Source organism: Bidens hawaiensis, unplaced genomic scaffold (genome assembly GCF_021521415.1).
Source record: "Bidens hawaiensis isolate Kalapana, Puna unplaced genomic scaffold, B.hawaiensis_p1.1 tig00012404_1, whole genome shotgun sequence".
NCBI lineage: Eukaryota > Viridiplantae > Streptophyta > Magnoliopsida > Asterales > Asteraceae > Bidens > Bidens hawaiensis.
In genome coordinates, this window is record NW_027492013.1 from 1 (window position 1) to 20,523 (window position 20,523).

A 20,523-nucleotide genomic window follows, 5' to 3' on the forward strand; every position below is an offset into this window, starting at 1 on the left:
GAATTCAAGAAACTAAGAATGAATTCATTATGTAAGGCCCCGTCCCCGGTAACCCTACTTTGGTGTTAGATTTACTCATAAACACAGTTCTAAAATCAAAGTTAATTAAAAACTTTTTGCGGAATACTTAATATTAAACATTCTTACATAACATAAGTACTTGTCTTAACAAAATACATTAAGTCTTAAACAATAACATAAATGACACGTGAATCTTCCGGCTTCGATGCCAGTCTTCATCAATTTGCCACATGTCCCACCTCAAGCAACCTGCCTCATCCTACTTACCTGCGTGCATACTAAAAGTCAGCTACGCTGAGTGAGTTCTAGTTTAACAAGTTACAGGATTATTCTTACACGTTCTTTTATTTACAAACAAACATTTCTTGCACTATTCTTACATTATTTTTAAACTTTCTTACAATCATACAGTTATTCCTACATTCTTGCACAGATATTATAAGGGTCTGCCACCCGACCTCTTGCACAGATATTATAAGGGTCTGTCACCCGACCTCTTGCACCGATATCATAGAGTTGCCCACTCTATTCTTGCCCAGGTATTATAGGGGCATGTCACCCCGACTCTTACATCAGACTCTTACTATTCTTGCCCAAGTATTATAAGGGCCTGTCACCCCGACTCTTACATCACATTCTTATTTGACTCTTTCAATCACGTTAAGTTAACAGCTAGGCACATACAAGTTCTTAGAGCTTTCTTTCATTTTAGCAACAATCATTCATATTTAATCATACACGTATATATATTACTAGTCTTACAAGTATGCACACAGCCCCGAAAACATTTCAAGAGAAAAAGGGCTAAAACTCACCTGAAGCTGGTTTCTCTCACCGTTAAGGGTAATGCCCTTCCTTAGCTGTGCACGGCTAACTGTACAACATATTTACGCGTGTCAATTATCCATTACTACTACTTCTTACATCTAAGTTAATAAAACCCTCAGCTAACGAGGGTCCGGGGTCAGCGCCCCTGGTAGCGGGATCTAGGGGCGGCAGCCCCTAGCAGGGTCTAAGGGGCAGAGCCCCTGGCGGGATCTAAGGACGGCAGCCCCTAGCACAGTCCTTTAACAAAAATGCATCAGAAAATGAATTTCATGAAATTTCGCATGGAATTTCGCTTCGCATGGGAAGGTTTCGCTTCGCATGGGAAGTTTCGCTTCGCATAGAAAGTTCGCTTCTCATGGGAAGTTTCGCTTCGCATGGGAAGGTTTCGCTTCGCATGGCCATTTCGCTTCACATGCTTATTTCGCTTCGCATGGCGTGCGATGCGAAATTCTTGGATTTTGCATGGCATGCGATGCGAAGCCCTTTTTCATGCGAAAAAACCCCTTTTTACTTCATTTCACCATTTTAGGGCCATTTTCTAAGAGACTCTTCCTTAGGACCCGATTCTACTCTTTTTATGGGTTTCGGGTCGTACCAACTTTGTATACCCGTGTTTTTCATGGTCCGAACATCATCTTTTGTCCTATAACACCCCCGTGAGGTTATAACTTACCAAGTTTAGGTTTTTCTTACGCTCTACAACCCGATTTATCGTTCTATCAGTTTGCATGTCGAACTTAACCACGCAACGTAACCTTTTTGCCGAACTCACCTTTTTGTTCTTGGGTTCGGGTTCAGATCTGGACCACTCGAGGATCTTAGTGGTGTTTCTTGTTGTTGTATGATGTTTATACACGAGATTCTCCCTTCTTTTCAGCTCGGATTTGGATTCGGGTTTAGAGAGAAAGTGTGTGTTCTAGTGTGTGTGTGGTGTCGAAGAAATGGTGAAAGGATGGGGGAATGGCCTTATATAGGGGGCTATGGGCCCCACCACCCATTTCCCATACCCGCACCAATCCTTTTCCAACTATAAACACGCACACAATTAAACTAACGACACACAGTTAATAGTAAGAACTTCTGCTATACATTACTTTCAGAAATGCGTATTTTACACATTATCATCTCAAGTTTCCAGATCCAAACTCAAATGAACCTTCTCAAACCATTCCGAAACACCTCAATTCTTAACAAAATCAATTCCAAACCACTTGTAATCACAATCCAAACACTAACAAGCCAATCCTAACCTCAATTTCGTCCAAATCTTGTCCAATTTGACTCAGAAGTCAAACATAAGCATGAACATTTTCCCACCTAAATTGAGTTCACTGATTAAAATCAAATCAATACAATTAAGCGAGTATCCGATCGATTGATCATTCCAATAAGCCTAGATCAATTCCAGTATCAATCATTATCGCTATGACCTACAAATTCTTAATTCTAAGTTCCGTAAAGTCCGAAAACTAAATTCGATCAAGCTTAATATAATTAACACTCAAATTAGTGTTCAATTGATTCTAAAACATGTACTAAATATATTCAATCATACATATATCTCTGATACCACTTGATTGAGCATAAGCCAGATCTAGTCTTGAGAAATGAATGCAATTAGCATGATGAATTACGTTACAGATTGATCGATTACGTTAATTGAACGAATGTGCGTGTTGAGAGAACAATTTGAGAGAGTAACGACGTGTTTACTTTAGAATAATGAACTTCGTTAATTTAGAATATGTTACAGGGGTATATATATGGGACGACTCATTCGTTAGACATGCCTAATGAATGAGTGTTCCATTCTCTATGCCATTTCGTTATACATACCATAACGAATAGCTCACATATGTTAACTCTCATACATTAACTCATTTGTTAAACATCCTTAATGAATGAGGACAAAACACATAGACTCATTCGTTATTATAGTACTAACAAATGAATCTTTGCATTATTTACCAAAATACCCCGTATACATTAAACTAATATTAAATACATTAAAACAAAAACTGAGATGCCAAAACGATACATTAACACTACTTGATAGGCCATTCGTTACTCATCATTCACAATTCATCATCTTATGTTATCACAACGCCTCATCATCATCTTACTCTACATTCACACCTATTTGCCATCGTATTTTATACACGTCATTCACAACTCACCTCTTTCTTTTACTTTTTAATGCAAATAACAATATTTATTTTCTATAAACTATATTTAATAAATAAAATATAAAATTTAAGCATCACTAAATAAAAACTTGATCTTTGGTAAATATTATTTTGAATACAACTCAGTCTGACATAATGATCCAAGCTTTTTGTTAAAGCCTCATATGAGACCAAAAAATGTTTAATTTTAAATATAACTTTGTTTTCGTTGAAATTTATATTAGAATGATGAAAAAAGATAAACAAAGCTGTGAATTTAAATTGTGTAAAACCTAACGAGAACGACTTATTAATTGTTATAGAAAATCATACTAATTAATAAATTTGAGATATCTTCAAAAAAATAATAAGCTGTATCGAAACAGCTATGGGCAAAATCAGATAGGGTCAAAAGATATCGTAGAAATACTTTCTATCATGAGAAGATTTCGTGTGTGTATATATATATATATATATATATATATATATATATTAAGTATAAAATAAAAACCCACTTGAGTTGTGAAAACTCTAGAAACTCATTCTCAACCACATGTTTTTAATTAATGTTTAAATCTTGTGGTCCACAATTAAAGTGAATAAAAAATATAAATATAACTTTTTCTCTCTCCAGAAAACTTATATAAAAATTAGTAAAAAAATGTTAAAAATAGCCAAAACATTTTTTTTTATGTTTCGATGTTTTGTATTAAATGTTACAACACATATTACATGTAACAAAAAAAAAACAATGTTACATAGGGTTTTCACGGGTTTTCACGACTCAAATGAGTTTTCATTTTAACCTTACTCTCTCTCTCTCTCTCTCTCTCTCTCTCTCTCTATATATATATATATATATATATATATATATATTCCCTAGTATCGGAAAACGCAACAACTGGCAAACAAAATCTATAAAAGGAAATCATTCGTTTTTAGTGTTTGCGGTGAAATGCGCCACGTATCCAGACCCTTAAATTTATGGAACTCATATTCAACCGAACAATCCGGTTGTTTCCTTCTCAGTTACAACACTCGTCAATATATTTGATTAAATCTATGATATTTTAAATCACATACAAAATAGCAAAAGAAAATAAATTACACTATTATTAGTTAAGGAACGTTTGAATAGGTTAATTTTTAATGATAATTTGTTATGAATTTTAAGTTTTTTTACGAAGATTTGTCATTTAAGACGTTTATTTATGAAAAATTTGAACCTAAGACTCCTTAAATATTAAGAAACTTTTGAATGGGTTAATTTTTAATGATCCCTCCTTATGATTTTTAATTTTCTATTTTATAGAGATGGTCATTTAAGACGTTTAGATGATTCTCATTTCACTCTTTATCTCCAAACAAAAAATTACACTAAAACTCACTTTATTTTCTCTCTTCATTTCAATTAAATAATACTTTTTATACCTATTATCATTACCTTTTCTTTTTCCTTCACTCACAACCACTTTCAAAATATATTAAAAAATTATATGGGTATGAACAGTAACTTTTCAAATATACAGAAAAATCACTACTTTTTCTAAAATATAAAAACTCTTCACTCACAACACCCTGAATCACTCTCTAAATTATAAAAACACCCCTCACGTAATATGAGGGGTTAGATGAGAATGCTCTTAAATAATTGAACCTGAAACTCTTTAAATATCATTCTAAGTGTCTTACCACTAGGTAAAAGTACATGTAACATGTAAAGTATATGTTTAGCCATCACCTATTTTTTAATTATGCCTTCTCTATCAAAAATTTTATAAAACTCTTAAAACACCACTCGGAGAGGTAACACCCCTGAAAAATGAAGGTGGAGCTTCAGAAGTATATATATACATATAATTTAAACTAGTCCCGTATATGATTATATCTATAGATAAAAGATAGAATACAATAATCCGTATTGTATATTAACGTACACGACTTTCACAACCACTGATCTAAATCAAACCCAAAATCACAAATACTGAACAACGATCTCCACCTCCACCGCCACCAATCCACCACTCCGCTAAGCCATCTCCACCGCCACAGGTCCACCAATGTCGACATCAAACACTCCCTCCATCACCATCACCAGCTTCGACAGCCCACTCTTTCTTTTTTGTTCTCATGTTTGTTTTCTAAGCAATTGCTTTAGCAATTGATCAATTAAACTTCAAAATTAATCAACTTAATCCTCAATTCATCCAAACAAACAAATTTGGATCTTCAATTGAATTAATTTTGACATGAGCGTAACTGGGTTTCCTCGAGCGCATGAGCGTTTTTCTTGAAATTGATCTATGAATTCACATCAAATAATATCGAAATCATAAATCTATATCTAATTAATCATCAATTAATTCAAACAAACAGATCTGGAACTGCAATTGAATCAATTTTTGACATGAGTGTAATTGGGTTTCCTTGAGCGTATGAGTTTTTTTTGTGTTTTGCCTTTGAGCGTTTTTGTTTTTGGCTTGAGTGTTTTGTTTTTGTACGATAAGGATTATTGTATGATAACTTAATTTTATATTCATATAAACATAACTACTTGCATATATATTAAAATTTAAACGAATATAATAAACATAAACAAATGAACATAAACAGGCGTTAAAACAATAATGAACGAACACAACGTACGTTCGTGTTTTTTCATTTATAAAATAATCAATTTCCCATCAAACATTTTATGAACGTGACGTTGATTCTTTTACACGCCTAATAGTGGGATTAAATTAAGCTCGCTAAAAGAATAAATAAATAATTATAAGGGGATTGCAGAGCGACTTATTACCCGTTTATGTTTATTGTAATTTTTTTGAATTTATCAATGAAATCTTAAAATTTAATAGAAATTATAGGGGTGAGAGTATTAAAATATATTTTTTAATGTACTATCCTTTAGAAGAAGATATTTGATGGTAGAACAATAAAATATAAAAAAAACATTTATTTTTAATGATGGTAGCCGATAAGAATCCAATTACCACCGTCGAATCTGTACCCGTGTGTACGTGTACTTCCTCCACGGCTGTAATAATAAGGTGTTGTTTCCCGTAGTTGACCGCCGAAATACCACCACCTTCACGTCACCGCCGCACGTGTCCCGTTACCAACATTATAATACCAACTCATTCCAACGGCGCCAAAACCGAATTCACCATGCTTCTTGGCGAACATGATGATGAGTAGTAACATGGATCACACGGTTTCTTCGTCGCCGTCCTTGACTAATTGTCGGCAGACTGCAGGTTGTCCCGACAAAGCAGACATTTTACTAGCTCGTCGAAGGAAGCGAACGAAACTTCGGCGGTTGAAGCTGTTGGCCAACGGAAATGAATGTTTGTCCAAAAAAAACCAGTTTGTGAATATGAATAATATTGGCGGTAATATTAATTATCTTTTTTGTTTTTCTTTTTTTACCTACGATTTGGATCATTCACGGGTTACTGCCATCTCCATCTCCATCTCCAGGTGGTAATATTAATATTAATGATAATGATTTTCCTCATCACCCGTCGGTGATTGGGCGGCGAAGGGAGATGGAGGACGCCTTGAGTGTGGAATTAGGGTTTGTTAATAAGAACTCGAGGAAGTTTGATTATTATGGGGTTTATGACGGGCACGGTGGTTCGCGGGTTGCCAACTCTTGTCGGGAAAGGTTGTATAAGCTCGTAGCGAAGGAGATAGAGGGGCGGGATGAGGTGAATTGGGAGGGTTTGATGGTAGATTGTTTTTTGAAAATGGATGAGGAAGTTGGTGAAACTGATATTGTCGGATCGATGGGTTCGACAGCGGTTGTTGCTGTGGTTGGTGATGAGGAGATTGTGGTTGCGAATTGTGGTGATTCGGGAGCGGTTCTTTCACGTGGTGGTGCCGCGGTGCCGTTATCGAGTGATCATAAGGTAGTTATTAACTATAATGTTACCTTAATCTACTAGTTTACAACATGTTATGTTGAAATTTATTTTTGAAATTGATATGTAGCCAGATAGACCTGATGAGCTCGAAAGGATTGAACGAACACTCGGGAGGACGGGTGGTTAACTGGAATGGGCAACGTGTGCTTGGAATTCTTTCTACTTCGAGATCAATAGGTAATTAGGTATATAAACAGTTTTAAGTAAAAATCCGTAAGAATTATAAAAAGTATTCGGTAAGAGATTGGGTTATATAGTTGCGCGCATGATCATCCTATGTATGTTACAGTTTTTTACATAAATTCGATTATGAATTAAATGGTCTAAAAAGTGAGGTTGAATTTGAAAATTTTTCATTCTTTTTGAATAACTAATTTTTGGAAAACTACCAATATGTAATGCATTATTATGTAGGTGATCAACAATTAAAACCGTACGTGATAGCAAAACCAGAGGTTATCATGAAGAAAAGAGAAAACGGTGATGAATTCATGATATTAGCTAGTGATGGCTTATGGGACATGATATCCAATGATTTGGCGTGTCATGTTGTGAGAAAATGTCTTGATGGAAGGATTATTTGTCGAAGGAGATCGCATGATAACAAATATAGGATCACAAATGCGGCTGTGGCTTTAACGGAACTTGCAATGGCACGTGGAAGTAAAGATTATATAAGTGTTATTGTTGTGAATCTTAAGGGTAAATCTCATGTTGGTGATACATGAACTTGATTTGTTTTCATGTTTTTATGGCATTTATAACGATAGCCATTTGTAATCTTTTTTATGATAGAATCAAGTACATAAATTTGGTGGCTATAGACTCAGATAATATGTTTTTTCCTAGCCATCTAACCGTTGTTATTCTCGGGCCTAACTTTCTCATATTTCTTTCTTGATTTATCTGATTTTCATTTTTATTTTCCTTTGCTTTTATGGCAATCTTATAATCACATGATCAATATGAAGAATTCACTTGTCGGAACTTGGTATTGAACTAAATATGGTTATATTCTTCATCTGTCCCTGAAAGAAGCAAATCTTTACCTCCTTAAGACCAGTGTGAACGCTTCCACAATGAAGGAGAAAATGATAACATCTCGTCTTCAGCAACATGAATATGAAACACCAAGAACCACTTGTTAGAAGGGGTTAGAGACGGAAGTCTCTAGACCCCCCCCCCCCCCCCCCGACGTTTAATTCACTCATAAATTCCCACATTGTTAACATGTACAAATATGTGTAAAAGTCCAACTACGTAAAGAGAGTTGGGGGAAGAAAAACAACATACCATATGTTGAGTGGGAGTATTCTAATTATAGAAGTCGGGTAGAAGTAACTCTTAAGGGGTCACCTTCAACTTGAGCATGCTAAGATTGTATAGTTGTGCTCAGCACATTAGGATTTGGTCATGTTCGGAGGCCGAGGGCAGTATTATAGTCAGATACAAAATAAATATCACTTGGTTTACACATTTAAACTTAGATGCAAAACTTCTTTAAACTATGTCGTTTTGATTTGCTTAAATTAAAACAACCATTGCTGTCTCACACGTGGTTTCCCAACCAGGGGTGTGCTTTTTGCCATACCAGAATACTGAATCCGACTAGAAGCTACCCGAATTTGTATTAAAGAATACCTAAAAACCTGAACCCGAATAGTTCAAACCTGACCAACCTGAACCTTAAATGGGTCTATTATCAAGCCATTTCATGTTGGAAAAATGGACCAGTCCAATTAACTAGCGCGGCCGACTGAGTTATGACCCGTAAGAGTTACACTGTGGTAAACGAACTAAAATTCACTTAATTGGTTTAACAAGTAATTATGCACGATATTCAAAATCGATCATAGTTATATATGATCGTTAATGGATTTATATCATTAATAACATAGTTGTTTATTTTAATTAATAAACTTATTGCGGGTATTAAATGACAGCCGGGTGCATGGAGCAGTCGATACAAGTAGATGAACCGGTCTAATGACGTGCAGGTGTAAGACCCTTATAAATTAACATTAAATAGACAGAAATATACATCTATTTTTATATATATTTACTTGACCAGCATAAGTGGCAATAACTTAACAACATTTAACATCAAAAAATAGAGAAAAGTTAAAATACAAAGGGAGACAAAAATGAGAAGGGTGAGAAGGATTTGTGGCCACAAAAAAACCCCTTAAAAATTCCAAAAAATTAATAAAAAAAATCATAACTCAAAATATAAATAAAAATAAATAAATAAATAAATAACAAAAATGTTTCCCTCATCATTCTCATTCCCTAAAAAAACAGAAAAAACACAATTCAGAGACAAAAGACACAATGATGAAAATGAACAACAGACACAAATATAACTAAAAAAAGACACAATAAATCGCAAAATATAACACAATGCCGAACAAAATATAACACAATGTTGACTAATATAACACACTATAAAAGAAAAAAAGACACAGTGTCAAGAAAAAAAGACACAATGTCAAGGAAAGAGGACACAATCAATGGCGAAAATAAGCACAAAACACAATGATAAACAGAAAGACACAATGGTCTTTTTCACTCAACATTGTGTCTTTTTCGAGGTGTTTTTTTTAAGAAAGAGGAAGACGGTGGAAACATTTTTGTGTTTTTACTTTTTTTTGTTTTTTTGTTAAATTTTGAGTTATGATTTTTTATTTATTTATTTTTATTTTTTTTGAAGGTTTTTTTGTGTGGCTATAAATCCTTCTCATCCTTCTCATTTTGTCTCTCTTTGTAGAATAACTTGGCCCCCATAAATATAGTATTAAGCTTAACAAAATGCGGAAGAAATGAAGACGATTCTTATGTTCGGTTCGCATCACGACTTGATCTTCTTTCAGTACCATAAGCTTTAGTTATCAAATAGTTACCACCATAAAACATTTTGTAACTTATCATATAAACGAGTTGTTGACTCCAAAGTATGAAATAGTAAAATCATAAAACTTGTGTGTCACGTGGCACGACGGATTTTGGAACCAAACAATTGCGTATCATGAAGGCTGATGAGTTGACTCGGGTCAGTTGCCCATCTCCCTCGCAGTTCAGGTGCCTATTGTTGCACTCTGCTAAAGTTAGAAGGAGTCTAGCTTTGCAGTCCCCCAATATTAGCATGTGTCCAGATTTGCATCCCTCTAATAATAGAAGGTGGCCAGATTTGCACACCTCTAATATTAGCAGGTGTTTGATGTGCTACACGTAGTTTAATAATTATTAACTAATTTAACTTGAAATTGACACTAAGTAATACTCTGGACTCTCTAAAACTCGACTAAACTACTAACCGCCAAGTGAACCGATCGACTCTAGTAAAGCTAAGTAAGTTTGGATATCGAATCCACAAGAATCTTTAAATTACATTTATTAGCTAATTAGACTCAACTATAGGTGACTTATTTATTTATATTTGTTTAAGGGGGGGGGGGGGTTAAGTAAAATACTAATTTGAAATTGTTATTAAAAACTAATTAAGAAAACAAATAAATTAAACGAAAACACAAGTTTGTTGATTAAATCAGATGATAATGTAAAACTACCAAGGCTAGAATCCCCCAAATTTCACTTGTTAATTAACCAGGAAATATTTAGTTATGGACTGGGATCGTAAAATAGACACTTGAAATAAAACCCGAACAAGACCCCTGACCATTCTCAAGAAGACACCTATGGGTTTCTAATAAGTTTTAACGCACACCAGTATTAAAAATCAAGTTTTCTTACGGTCACCTAATTAATTATGACTTAGTTCCTTTATAATGAATTCATACCATACAGCGCGGAAATCGAAGGCAATTTAATATATTTAATTGATTCAATCGACAATATTAAACAATCAAACCTACACGGATTCCTTATGAAGAACAAACTCTAGCAAAATTAAATAACAAAGACCTATCAATAACCTAGCACCTTACAGCTATTTAGGTTAGCAGCACACTTAGGTTTATTTGACAATATTATTCCTATGATCTTGTTGCAAATCAATCATAAAATAAACAAAAACACAAAGTAATTAACCTAATAGTAACCTATCATATGACAAACAATAATCAAGGCAACTATGGAATAAAACTCATTAAACAATCCTACGCATCCATATGCATCAATTTAATATGATTAAATCTTTTACTAAATCATAAAACCATAACGATAAATAAATCCCAAGTCAAATCACAACGTCAAAATAGGTTCATCATCGGCCTAATATTTCATAAAGTTTTAGCCAAGCATCTTAAATTTAAACAAAATAATCTTAGAAGAATTCATGGTGAAAAATATGAAAGACGAAAGAAAATAAAAGATAGAACCCGTGTTCTTCGTCTTCAAACTATGGGCGCTTCACCAAATGATTCTTTACCTTCAAAGCCTTCAAAAGTTGCAATCCTAAGCCTTGGAACTCCCAAAATTCGTATGGCTCTTCAGGGTATGTTTAAGGTTAAGTTTAGGAGTCTTTATATAGGTAATTAAATCCCCAAACCCTAATTTTCGTAGAATATTCCAGAACCTGAGCCCAAGGCGTCGCGCGGTGGGAATAGGCCGCCATGGCCACGCAGCGCTTCGGCAAAAATAGGGGGCCTGTCTGACTGGTCCAGTTCAATTCTGATGCGGTCCGGTTCATTTCTTGATCCTCCGGTTCTCTGATTTTGCTTGTTTTTGCCCCCTTTTCGACACGATTTGAAACCTAGAACCTAAAATACACAAATATGTAAGTAGTATACATATCTTACATAAAACCAAAAAAAAAAAACTAATAAAGTATTAAATAAAATGTAAACGGGATTTATATATATTAACATTATATCAGTGTCCAGTTTTACACCCCTCTTATATTAGCAGGTGTCCAGTTTTACACTCCTCTTAAATTAGCAAGTTCTTGTTTTCTTTCCTTTCATAATTCCGGTTTCTAACCCAAATTATTTGAATTGTTAAAGGTATTTCTGTTATTAATTTATTCTATTTACTTCAAGTAAAAACTCCTCTAATATTAGTAAGCTCCTGTTTTCTTTCCATTATTAATTCCGGTTTCTAACCGATTTATTTGGCCCATGTGGGGAAAAATATGCCAGCACACAGACGGTGAATGGCTCTGACTCTATTGTAAAATCTTTTCATTACCATTGTGAAATCAACAATAATACCTTTGTGACTACTCATTAGGCACCCAACTTAATTGAGATAAAATTACCTTAAGTACATGTACAATTAATCATATACACAAATCATTTCTCATAAAGCTTCCGGAGACTTGTTGATGAATTGCATGGCCTCAGACACATGTATACTTTTAATTAGAGTGTTTGTTTCTTATTATTTTAACACAAAATTTTAAGGATTCATAGATCCTATGCAAACATTCTGACTCTTAAAGAGTTTGTAAAAGTTGAGGGCGTATTCACCTTTTCTGCTTATGATCAGTTTCTGGTGCTGATTTCTGTTACTGATTTCTGCTTCTTATTGTTACTCGAACCTATAGTACGAGAATAACCTTTGTATAAGTATCTAGATCAACGATCTAGCTTCAGACCTATAGTTTGTTTTGTATAGCTTTAACCTTGATAAATCATTTGTTTATATAAAGCATTTGGATCTTTAGTCCCTTTGTTTATTCACCGATTATATGCTATTATTTCTTCTTCATGAAGAAAACATCTATACTGGATTTCTTCTTCAAGAAGAAATATTAATTTTTAACTATAACCTTTAATTTAAATATATATTTCTTAATCATCAAGAAATATTCTTTTGACTATAACCTTTGTATGTAAAAGCTTATGTTTCTTAATCATGAAGAAGCAATATTTGACTATAACCTCTGCTTATGAAAAGTTTTATTATGCTTAAATATGATCAAGGTTCAGCTATACACCCGACTATGGTCTAAGCCATTATAATCATATTATAAAATAATACATGAGCGGAAGCCCTACCTCACACGGGTATTTGGAGTTAAATGCCTAATCTTGAATGAGAAGCACTTCTATTCTACATCGTGTATCAGGGCTTAGATCGTCAGAACTTTGGAGCTTGGCATATACTACGAGACTCGACACACTTCCCGAGGTAAACTATACGTGTAAAGTGTGTGTTTGGTGTGAGGATGAAGATGCCGTGAACCCTCCTATTTATAGCAAAGTTTGGAGTCAGTCGCGTAACGCGATGTCCTTTCTGAAGCCCCATCGTGTAGCTTGATGACTCATCGATCTCAGAAGCTACCCTGTGTGCCATGTGGTGGGACACACGTCATCGCGCCCTCGTTGGGTATCGCGACAGAGTGATGAGTCAGACCATCGCGTAGCGTGACACCGCCCATCCTCGGTTTCTTCATGGCTCCATCGCGTAGTGCGATGGTTCCTTGATTATGCTCGTCGCACAACACGATGGGTTAAAATATCATAATTTTCATTTTTAGTCCTTCAACTTTTCCAAAAATACTAAAGCAGCTCTCAAGTGTGTGACGTGCAAAGTGCGCCATCAAAACACTACATTACGCCCCTCACCCGTGCTCGTGCGCGTGCCCGTGCACATCGTGTGCTTCGAACCCTCCGTTAGGACTACTGTGTGCATCTTGGCATGTAAAAATATTACTATGGAAACTCTTTTCCTTATAAAAAGCTCCCAAGTTTTATCATTTACCAATGTGGGAGGAATTTCTCTCTCCTATTTATACCCATGTGAAATGATTCCACTTTTTTCTTTCTTCCAATGTAGGATAAACTTTCTTATTTTCTTAACATGTGATGCTTTTTTATTTTTTTTCTTCTCATTTTCCCATTATTTGTCTTGAGAATATTTTTGATCCCTCATCTTTCAAGGTTGCATCTTTGGCACAAAATAAATATGGGATTTTCTGGGATGCTATATTTCGCGTCCTGTTCGGTTCGATCTTCCTGATTCTAACTCGAGTTGCCTGTTGATGTGCTAAAAGTAGTTTAATAATTATTAACTAAATTAACTAAAAATAAACACTAAGTAATACTCTAGACTCTCTAAAACTCGACTAAACTACTAACCGGCAAGTGAACCGGTCGACTCTAGTAAAGCTAAGTAAGTCCGGATATCGAACCCACGAGACTCTCTAAATTACGTTTATTAGCTAATTAGACTTGAAAACACGACTAATTAATTATATTTATTTGGGGGTTTTTATTTAATAAAAAAACTAATTTAATACTATAATTAAAAACTAATTAAGAAAATAAGTAATTTAAACGAAAACAAAGTTTGTTGTGAAAATAAGATGATGATGAGAAAATACCTAGGCTAGAATCCCCTAAATTTCAGTTATGACTTAACCCTGGAAAATATTTAGTTATGGAATGAGATCGTAAAATAGACACTTAAAAGAAAACCCGAACAGAACCCCTGACCCTTCTCAAGAGACACCTATGGGTTTCTAACAAGTTTTAACGCACACCAGTATTAGAAATCAAGTTCCCTTACGGTCACCTAATTAACTATGATCTAGTTCCTTTATAACGAAATCCTACCTTACACCGTGGAAATCAAAGGCAATTTAAAATATTTAATTGATTTAATAGACAATAATAAATAATCAACCCTAGACGGACTCCTTACAAAGAACTAAATCTAGCAAGATTAAGTAATAAAGATCTATCAATAATCTAGCACTTTACAGATTTTAGGTTAGCAGCACACTTAGATTTATTTGACAATATTATTCCTATGACCTAATCGCGAAATCAAATCATAAAATAATCAAGAACACAAAGTAATTGATCTAATAGTAACCTATCATATGACAAACAATAATCAAGGAAAACTATGGAACAAAACTCATCAAACACTCCTAAGTATCCATATGCATCAATTTAATATAAATAAATCTTTTACTAAGACATAAAAACCATAACGATAAATAATCTCAAGTCAAATCAAAACATCAAAGTAGGTTCATCATAACCTAAGCAGTCTAAGGGTTTAGCCAACAACCATATTCATGATCAAAAGAAAGTAAATAGGTTTAAACAATAAATTCATGACGAAAATAATAGATTCAAACCAAATAATAATGATGTTCGGATGAGTAGGTGTTGAACCCGGATGCTCTCGGAGATATTCTTGACTTGTGGCGTTTGCCCCCAATTAAGGAATATTTGATGGCTGCTTCTTGTCCACGGAAAATAATAATAACGATGACTGATGCCTGCTGCCACTTTCTTCTCCCTATGCTCCACCAGCAAGGATTAATATAAGTAATATTGATATGAACCTTTTGTCTTGCTCCAAACTCAAACGTACGAAAAGAAAAATATTATATTGGCCGCTGCCTTCTGCCTGTCTATATATCTTTCTTCACGGCTCTCTTTTGTGAATCCCACATAATCATTAATTTATACATTGTTTGAGGCGGTTAAAATATGGGCCTAACAATCTGATCACAAAGCCTTTGCTAATAACCCCTCCATGAATATATTCCTTAAGAAAGTGAATTAATTTCACATTTTCACAATAGCCCCTCCATGTTTTCTTTCATATTTATTTGGTTCTCAAAGTAATTTCTATTAATAGTTTTGTATGACCACTTTAATACGCGCACTGAACAACGACGTATAAGAGGCGTTACAACATTAAGCTTCCATTATGTATCTTTAATGCACCATAACCTGAAATTCAAAAACGTGCTTAAAGTACCCACTTTCTTACTAATAAACTAAATAAAACTATTAAATATTAAATAAAATATACATGGGATATATATATATTAAACGTTATATCACCTGTAAATCACCACCCGGTTACCCATGAGGATACTTTTCTTCTTATATATTAACATGTGCCAACATAATCCAAAGAGTTCATATCAACCTTCTTATGGCATGTTAGACACCAAATTTCTCATTCAAGCATTTCACCAAACACCTTGTAGGCATGATTTCTAAGTTGTACATTTAGTTAAATTTCATAACTCTCTACCACTTCATATAATTTTAGTTTTATTCAAATCTCACAACCAATCAATTTATATGTAAAATCCAATCCAATCAAAGCTAATACACTACCTATTGCTCATGAAATTGGGGTTCTTCACCTTATGGTTAAAACCTACTTCATAGTAGACTTGAACACTAACAAACAAGTGATTTGTGCCAAGTACTTCACAATTTCAACATTCATGATGAATTTAAGCATTCATGTGCTACCAATTTCATCATATGATTACAATCCATTCACTAATTCCAAGTCATCTACTTGTCATCTTTCACTACTATTATCAAATATGATTTCAAGGCATACCTTATGATCACCAAGTTGAGATTATCACAAATTTACCCACATACAAGGGTTTTATTGCTAAATGGCCTTTCAATTTTGGGAAATCGGATGAACAAGAGGCTTCCCCTCTTTCTTTGTTCCTGATGTAGAACAAATTTATACACACATGTGTGTGTTTTTCTCAAACTTTATATCTTATAAAGTCTATTTTGTTTTCCACATAATCAGCCCCTATACTTTCGTTAGTTATTTAAAGGGCCACATTTAACCCCTTTTACACACTTTACACTTTCTAGTTAACTAGGTTAAATTTCTTCGTTATCATCATTCTTTTTGCCATATTACACATAACACGAGTAAACACTTATGTTTGATATCGTATTAATATTTTGGGGTGTTACAACATGCAACTCGCCTCACTAATTGTCGCGCATGCACGACTTCTTCGCCACCTGTCGTGCATGCATGAATTCGCCGCCACTTGGCGAACATGCATTCACATCCATATACTTTATAAATGGATGCATGAAGTTGAAGAAGAAAGTGGCTTACATATTGCACAAACACTCTCAAATGCCCACAACCATCGGCCACCGCCACTGCCTAGTCGCTTCTTTGGTCAAGCACCTTCTTTGCGATCAAAGGCCACCGCTACCCGCGATTCGTCAGCTCGTTTCACTAGTGTTGAACCTCGGTGTCACAGCCGATTAGTTATTCACTGGGGTATATCTTTCTCATTAGTGGTCAGATTGTTTTACCACTATGCTCGTATTCGTATGTAACCGGATCTTGTCAGGTTTCGTTTAATGTTGATCACTTTATATTTCCATTGCATTTATATTAATTAACTCGTTTAATAATTCATTATTGTTTATTGAACTAGATTTTTGATAAATAAAATTTTAAATGATCATCACTGTTACCCTACATCTCCACTAGAACAAACCATAACACAAAAACAACCCAACATTTATTGTCTTTTCTTTAAAAGATGTGTTTTAGTTTAGAGTCTTTGATGTTTGAAATATTATGTTTTATAGCTAGTTTGGGAGTTTTGAACATTTCATATCGTATTATCATATGAGTATTATCATATGATGCTTGAATTTTTAAGATATTGATTTAGTAGCATAATAATATTTTGTGAATAAAAATATTTTTTTATTATTTTACTTTTAAACCCTAAAACTGAACAACCCAGTCTGAACTAACCCGAACCCAAATAACCGGAACCCAACCAACCTGAATTTATATGGTTCGGTTATCGGGTCACTTTTTCATGACAAAAACCCCAACCACGAAAACCCAAAACCCGTAAAATTAACCTGAAGAAGACCCCTAGCTCCTACCACTAGCCGGCACCGCCACTAGCCACCGTAAGAATATATAGTTAGTGAATCTATTTTGGTATTTTTTTTAAACGACTCGTTTAATCCTGACTTCTTTTTGGTCTGGACCCTTTTTTACCTAAGAAAAAAAAAAGATGACGAGCGAAATAGATCCATACATTAATAAAATTAGATTTGAAACAACAAAAATCCGGTCATATGAATGAGTAAACGAGAAAACACATACGACCATCAAAGGCGAGAACCAATCATTTTACCTATTTTGGAAACCCTAAAACAAACATTATAATTACAAATTAGAACGAATATTTACAAAAACGTAAGACGAAAATAACACAAAGATAATAACTCACACCACCCTATTCACCCAACTCTAGAAGTTTCTTGATTTTCTCATTAATCCCATATCAAAACACCAACCCCTTTACCATGTTGCTCAACATTTAGGGGTTTTGAACAAAAATTAGGGTTTCTTTGCATTTGATGGCGAAATCGTAAATTGATTGCAAATTGTTCATCCGCCACTCCTTTTTCAATCGGTATTTACTATTTACTGATTTCTGTCTCTAGGTTTTCTGATTTTTATTAATATTCATTCCATGTTGTCACCATTAGCGTTTGACTCATTTCCAGTTTATGTGTTTCATCTTGTCGTTAATAATCGATTCTTCGTCGTTTTGTAACCCCTGTTTTTAAAATGATAATTTTGAAATTTGTGATTATTTTGGAATTTGATTAAAGGTAATGGAGTGTAACAAAGAGGAAGCGATTAGAGCGAAAACGATTGCCGAAAAGAAGTTAGAAGATAAAGATTTTACGGGCGCGAAAAAGTTCACTTTAAAATCCCAAACCTTATACCCCGGGCTCGATGGTATATCCCAGATGTTAACCACTGTTAATGTATACATTGCTCATGAAAAGAAGATAAACGGTGAGTCGGACTGGTACGCGGTTCTTGATGTAAAACCATCTGATGATGATGAAACTATCAGGAAACAGTATAGGAAGATGGTGTTGATGCTTCATCCGGATAAAAACAAGCTGGTTGGTGCGGATGGAGCGTTTAAAATACTTTCAGAAGCGTGGAATTTGTTGTCTGATAAGTCTAAACGATCGGCGTACAACCAGAGAACCAGAATTCCACAAAAGGTTTCGTTTCAAAGTGCGCTTTCATCATCAGTATCGGTATCACCCCAATTTGTTAAAGTGGTTCCTAAGCCCACTTCAAAGCCTAAGAACCCGAAGCCTCCAGCCCGAGCCCAAACCCAACAAAAACCGAAACCTAAAGCTAAAGCACCGGTTCCACCTCGGCCCCCGGCTCCAGCTCCGGTGGCGCGCGCACCAAGTTCATTTTGGACTGTTTGTCATGGGTGCAATATGCATTATGAATATTATAAGGTGTATTTGAACCAAACGCTCATGTGTCAAAGCTGTCAGAAGCCGTTTCGTGCAGTTGAGATTGCTAAACCGGTTAGCATGCCTAAAACTAATGGGGGTTCGGGACCACAGGTGCATAATACTGTGAACCTGTCTGGTGCATCGAAGGCTAAGATGGCTAGAAGTTGTGAGGAGTTTAATGCGCAGCGGCTCTGGAAAAAGAGGAAGGATGATGATGGTGGTCAGTCTGGGTCGGGTGGAAAGTGAGGAGCGTTGTGCGGTTGCGAGTCATGGGCTTGATTTTTTGACATACATGGATTTTTGATCTGGATCCAACTGAAAGTGTTTTGAACGGTTTATCGGCTATAGTCTTAGATTTGTTAGAAAGTTGGCATGTTTTGTAAAGAGATTAGTGCTTTTTGGTGCAAAAGATGCTGTGATGACACTAGTTATGAATGAAATCAATGCCAATTTCTAGCATGCTCAATATATGTTAGTGGTGGTGATAATTCACTGATCTGACTGTATGAATCAGTTGGGATGTGCGTCCGAACCGTTTCGTGATCTGAGATGGAAATGAAAACGATAACTGGTTTAGTAAACCGGTTTGAGACTGATCCGATTTCAGCAGTTTGGAACCACATTGAGTGTTATAGCTTGGAAACCAAATTTGTTGAAATCGGAAATTGGTTTCTATAAATCCGTTTTCTAAACGAAACCGATATTGACTCTAGATCCAAATTGGTTTCCAAACTGTTTTGGTTTGGGTTCAAAATCAGATTTTTTGCATCTCTCTTATATGATTGCGCTAATCTATACGTTTGGTTTTTCAAAAGAACGCTTTGAAGTACAAAATTATTTGGTTTTTCTTTTGAAGTACAAAATTATTCTGTGAATGGTAAGAATGATATCTTTATGTATATTGATAGGATAGCTACATATAATTGGTTATGCTGTCATTGTTCCCCTTTATAGAATTATATTATTTCGAACCAAATCAAGTCTTTTAGCATGGAAAGCGGATATATGAGTCTTGTAGCGTGAAAAGCGGATATATCAAATATAGAATTATATTATTTCGAATCAAATCAAGTCTTTTAGCATGGAAAGCAGATATATTAAATCCAAATCTTGTAGCGTGGAAAGCGGATATATTAAATATAGAATTATATTATTTCGAACCAAATCAAGTCTTTTAGCATGGAAAGCGGATGTATTAAATCCGAGTCTTGTAGCGTGGAAAGCGGATGTATTAAATCCTAGTCTTGTAGCGTGGATCCGGACTGGTAACGGGTTTAAGTTTATCTATCAACCAAACGAATCAGGTTTTGACTTGATCCGGTCTGGTTTCCAAACGGATCTGGTTTGGGCCCAAAAGTGCACTTTATATGTATTATTATGTGGTGATTGTGTCTACTATTATGTGGTGATTGTGTCTACTAGTCCATACGAAACGGAAAGGGTTTGAAGTAAAAATTCATTCTAAGAGTTGCAAGAGTCATATGTTTAACATTTGAGAAATCTAATATAATTATGTAAACATATAATCCATGTGTTTTTCTCTCTCATGTCATATTTGATCGACACGATATG

At 34.8% G+C, this 20,523-nt stretch overlaps 1 protein-coding gene and 1 pseudogene across 2 annotated transcripts; both read left to right on the forward strand.

Moving 5' to 3' along the window:
- Nucleotides 1-6,198: 6,198 nt before the first annotated feature.
- LOC143540936 (putative protein phosphatase 2C 8) lies at nt 6,199-7,683 on the forward strand (annotated as a pseudogene). The gene is made up of 4 exons (XR_013136668.1): nt 6,199-6,427; nt 6,495-6,925; nt 7,008-7,117; nt 7,355-7,683. The product of XR_013136668.1 is annotated as a putative protein phosphatase 2C 8 (transcript).
- A 10,614-nt stretch (nt 7,684-18,297) lies between these two features.
- LOC143540946 (uncharacterized) lies at nt 18,298-19,197 on the forward strand. Its single transcript, XM_077033893.1, has one exon. It carries the CDS (start codon nt 18,298-18,300, stop codon nt 19,195-19,197), a length of 900 nt encoding a protein of 299 aa, XP_076890008.1.
- The last annotated feature ends 1,326 nt before the right edge of the window (nt 19,198-20,523 follow it).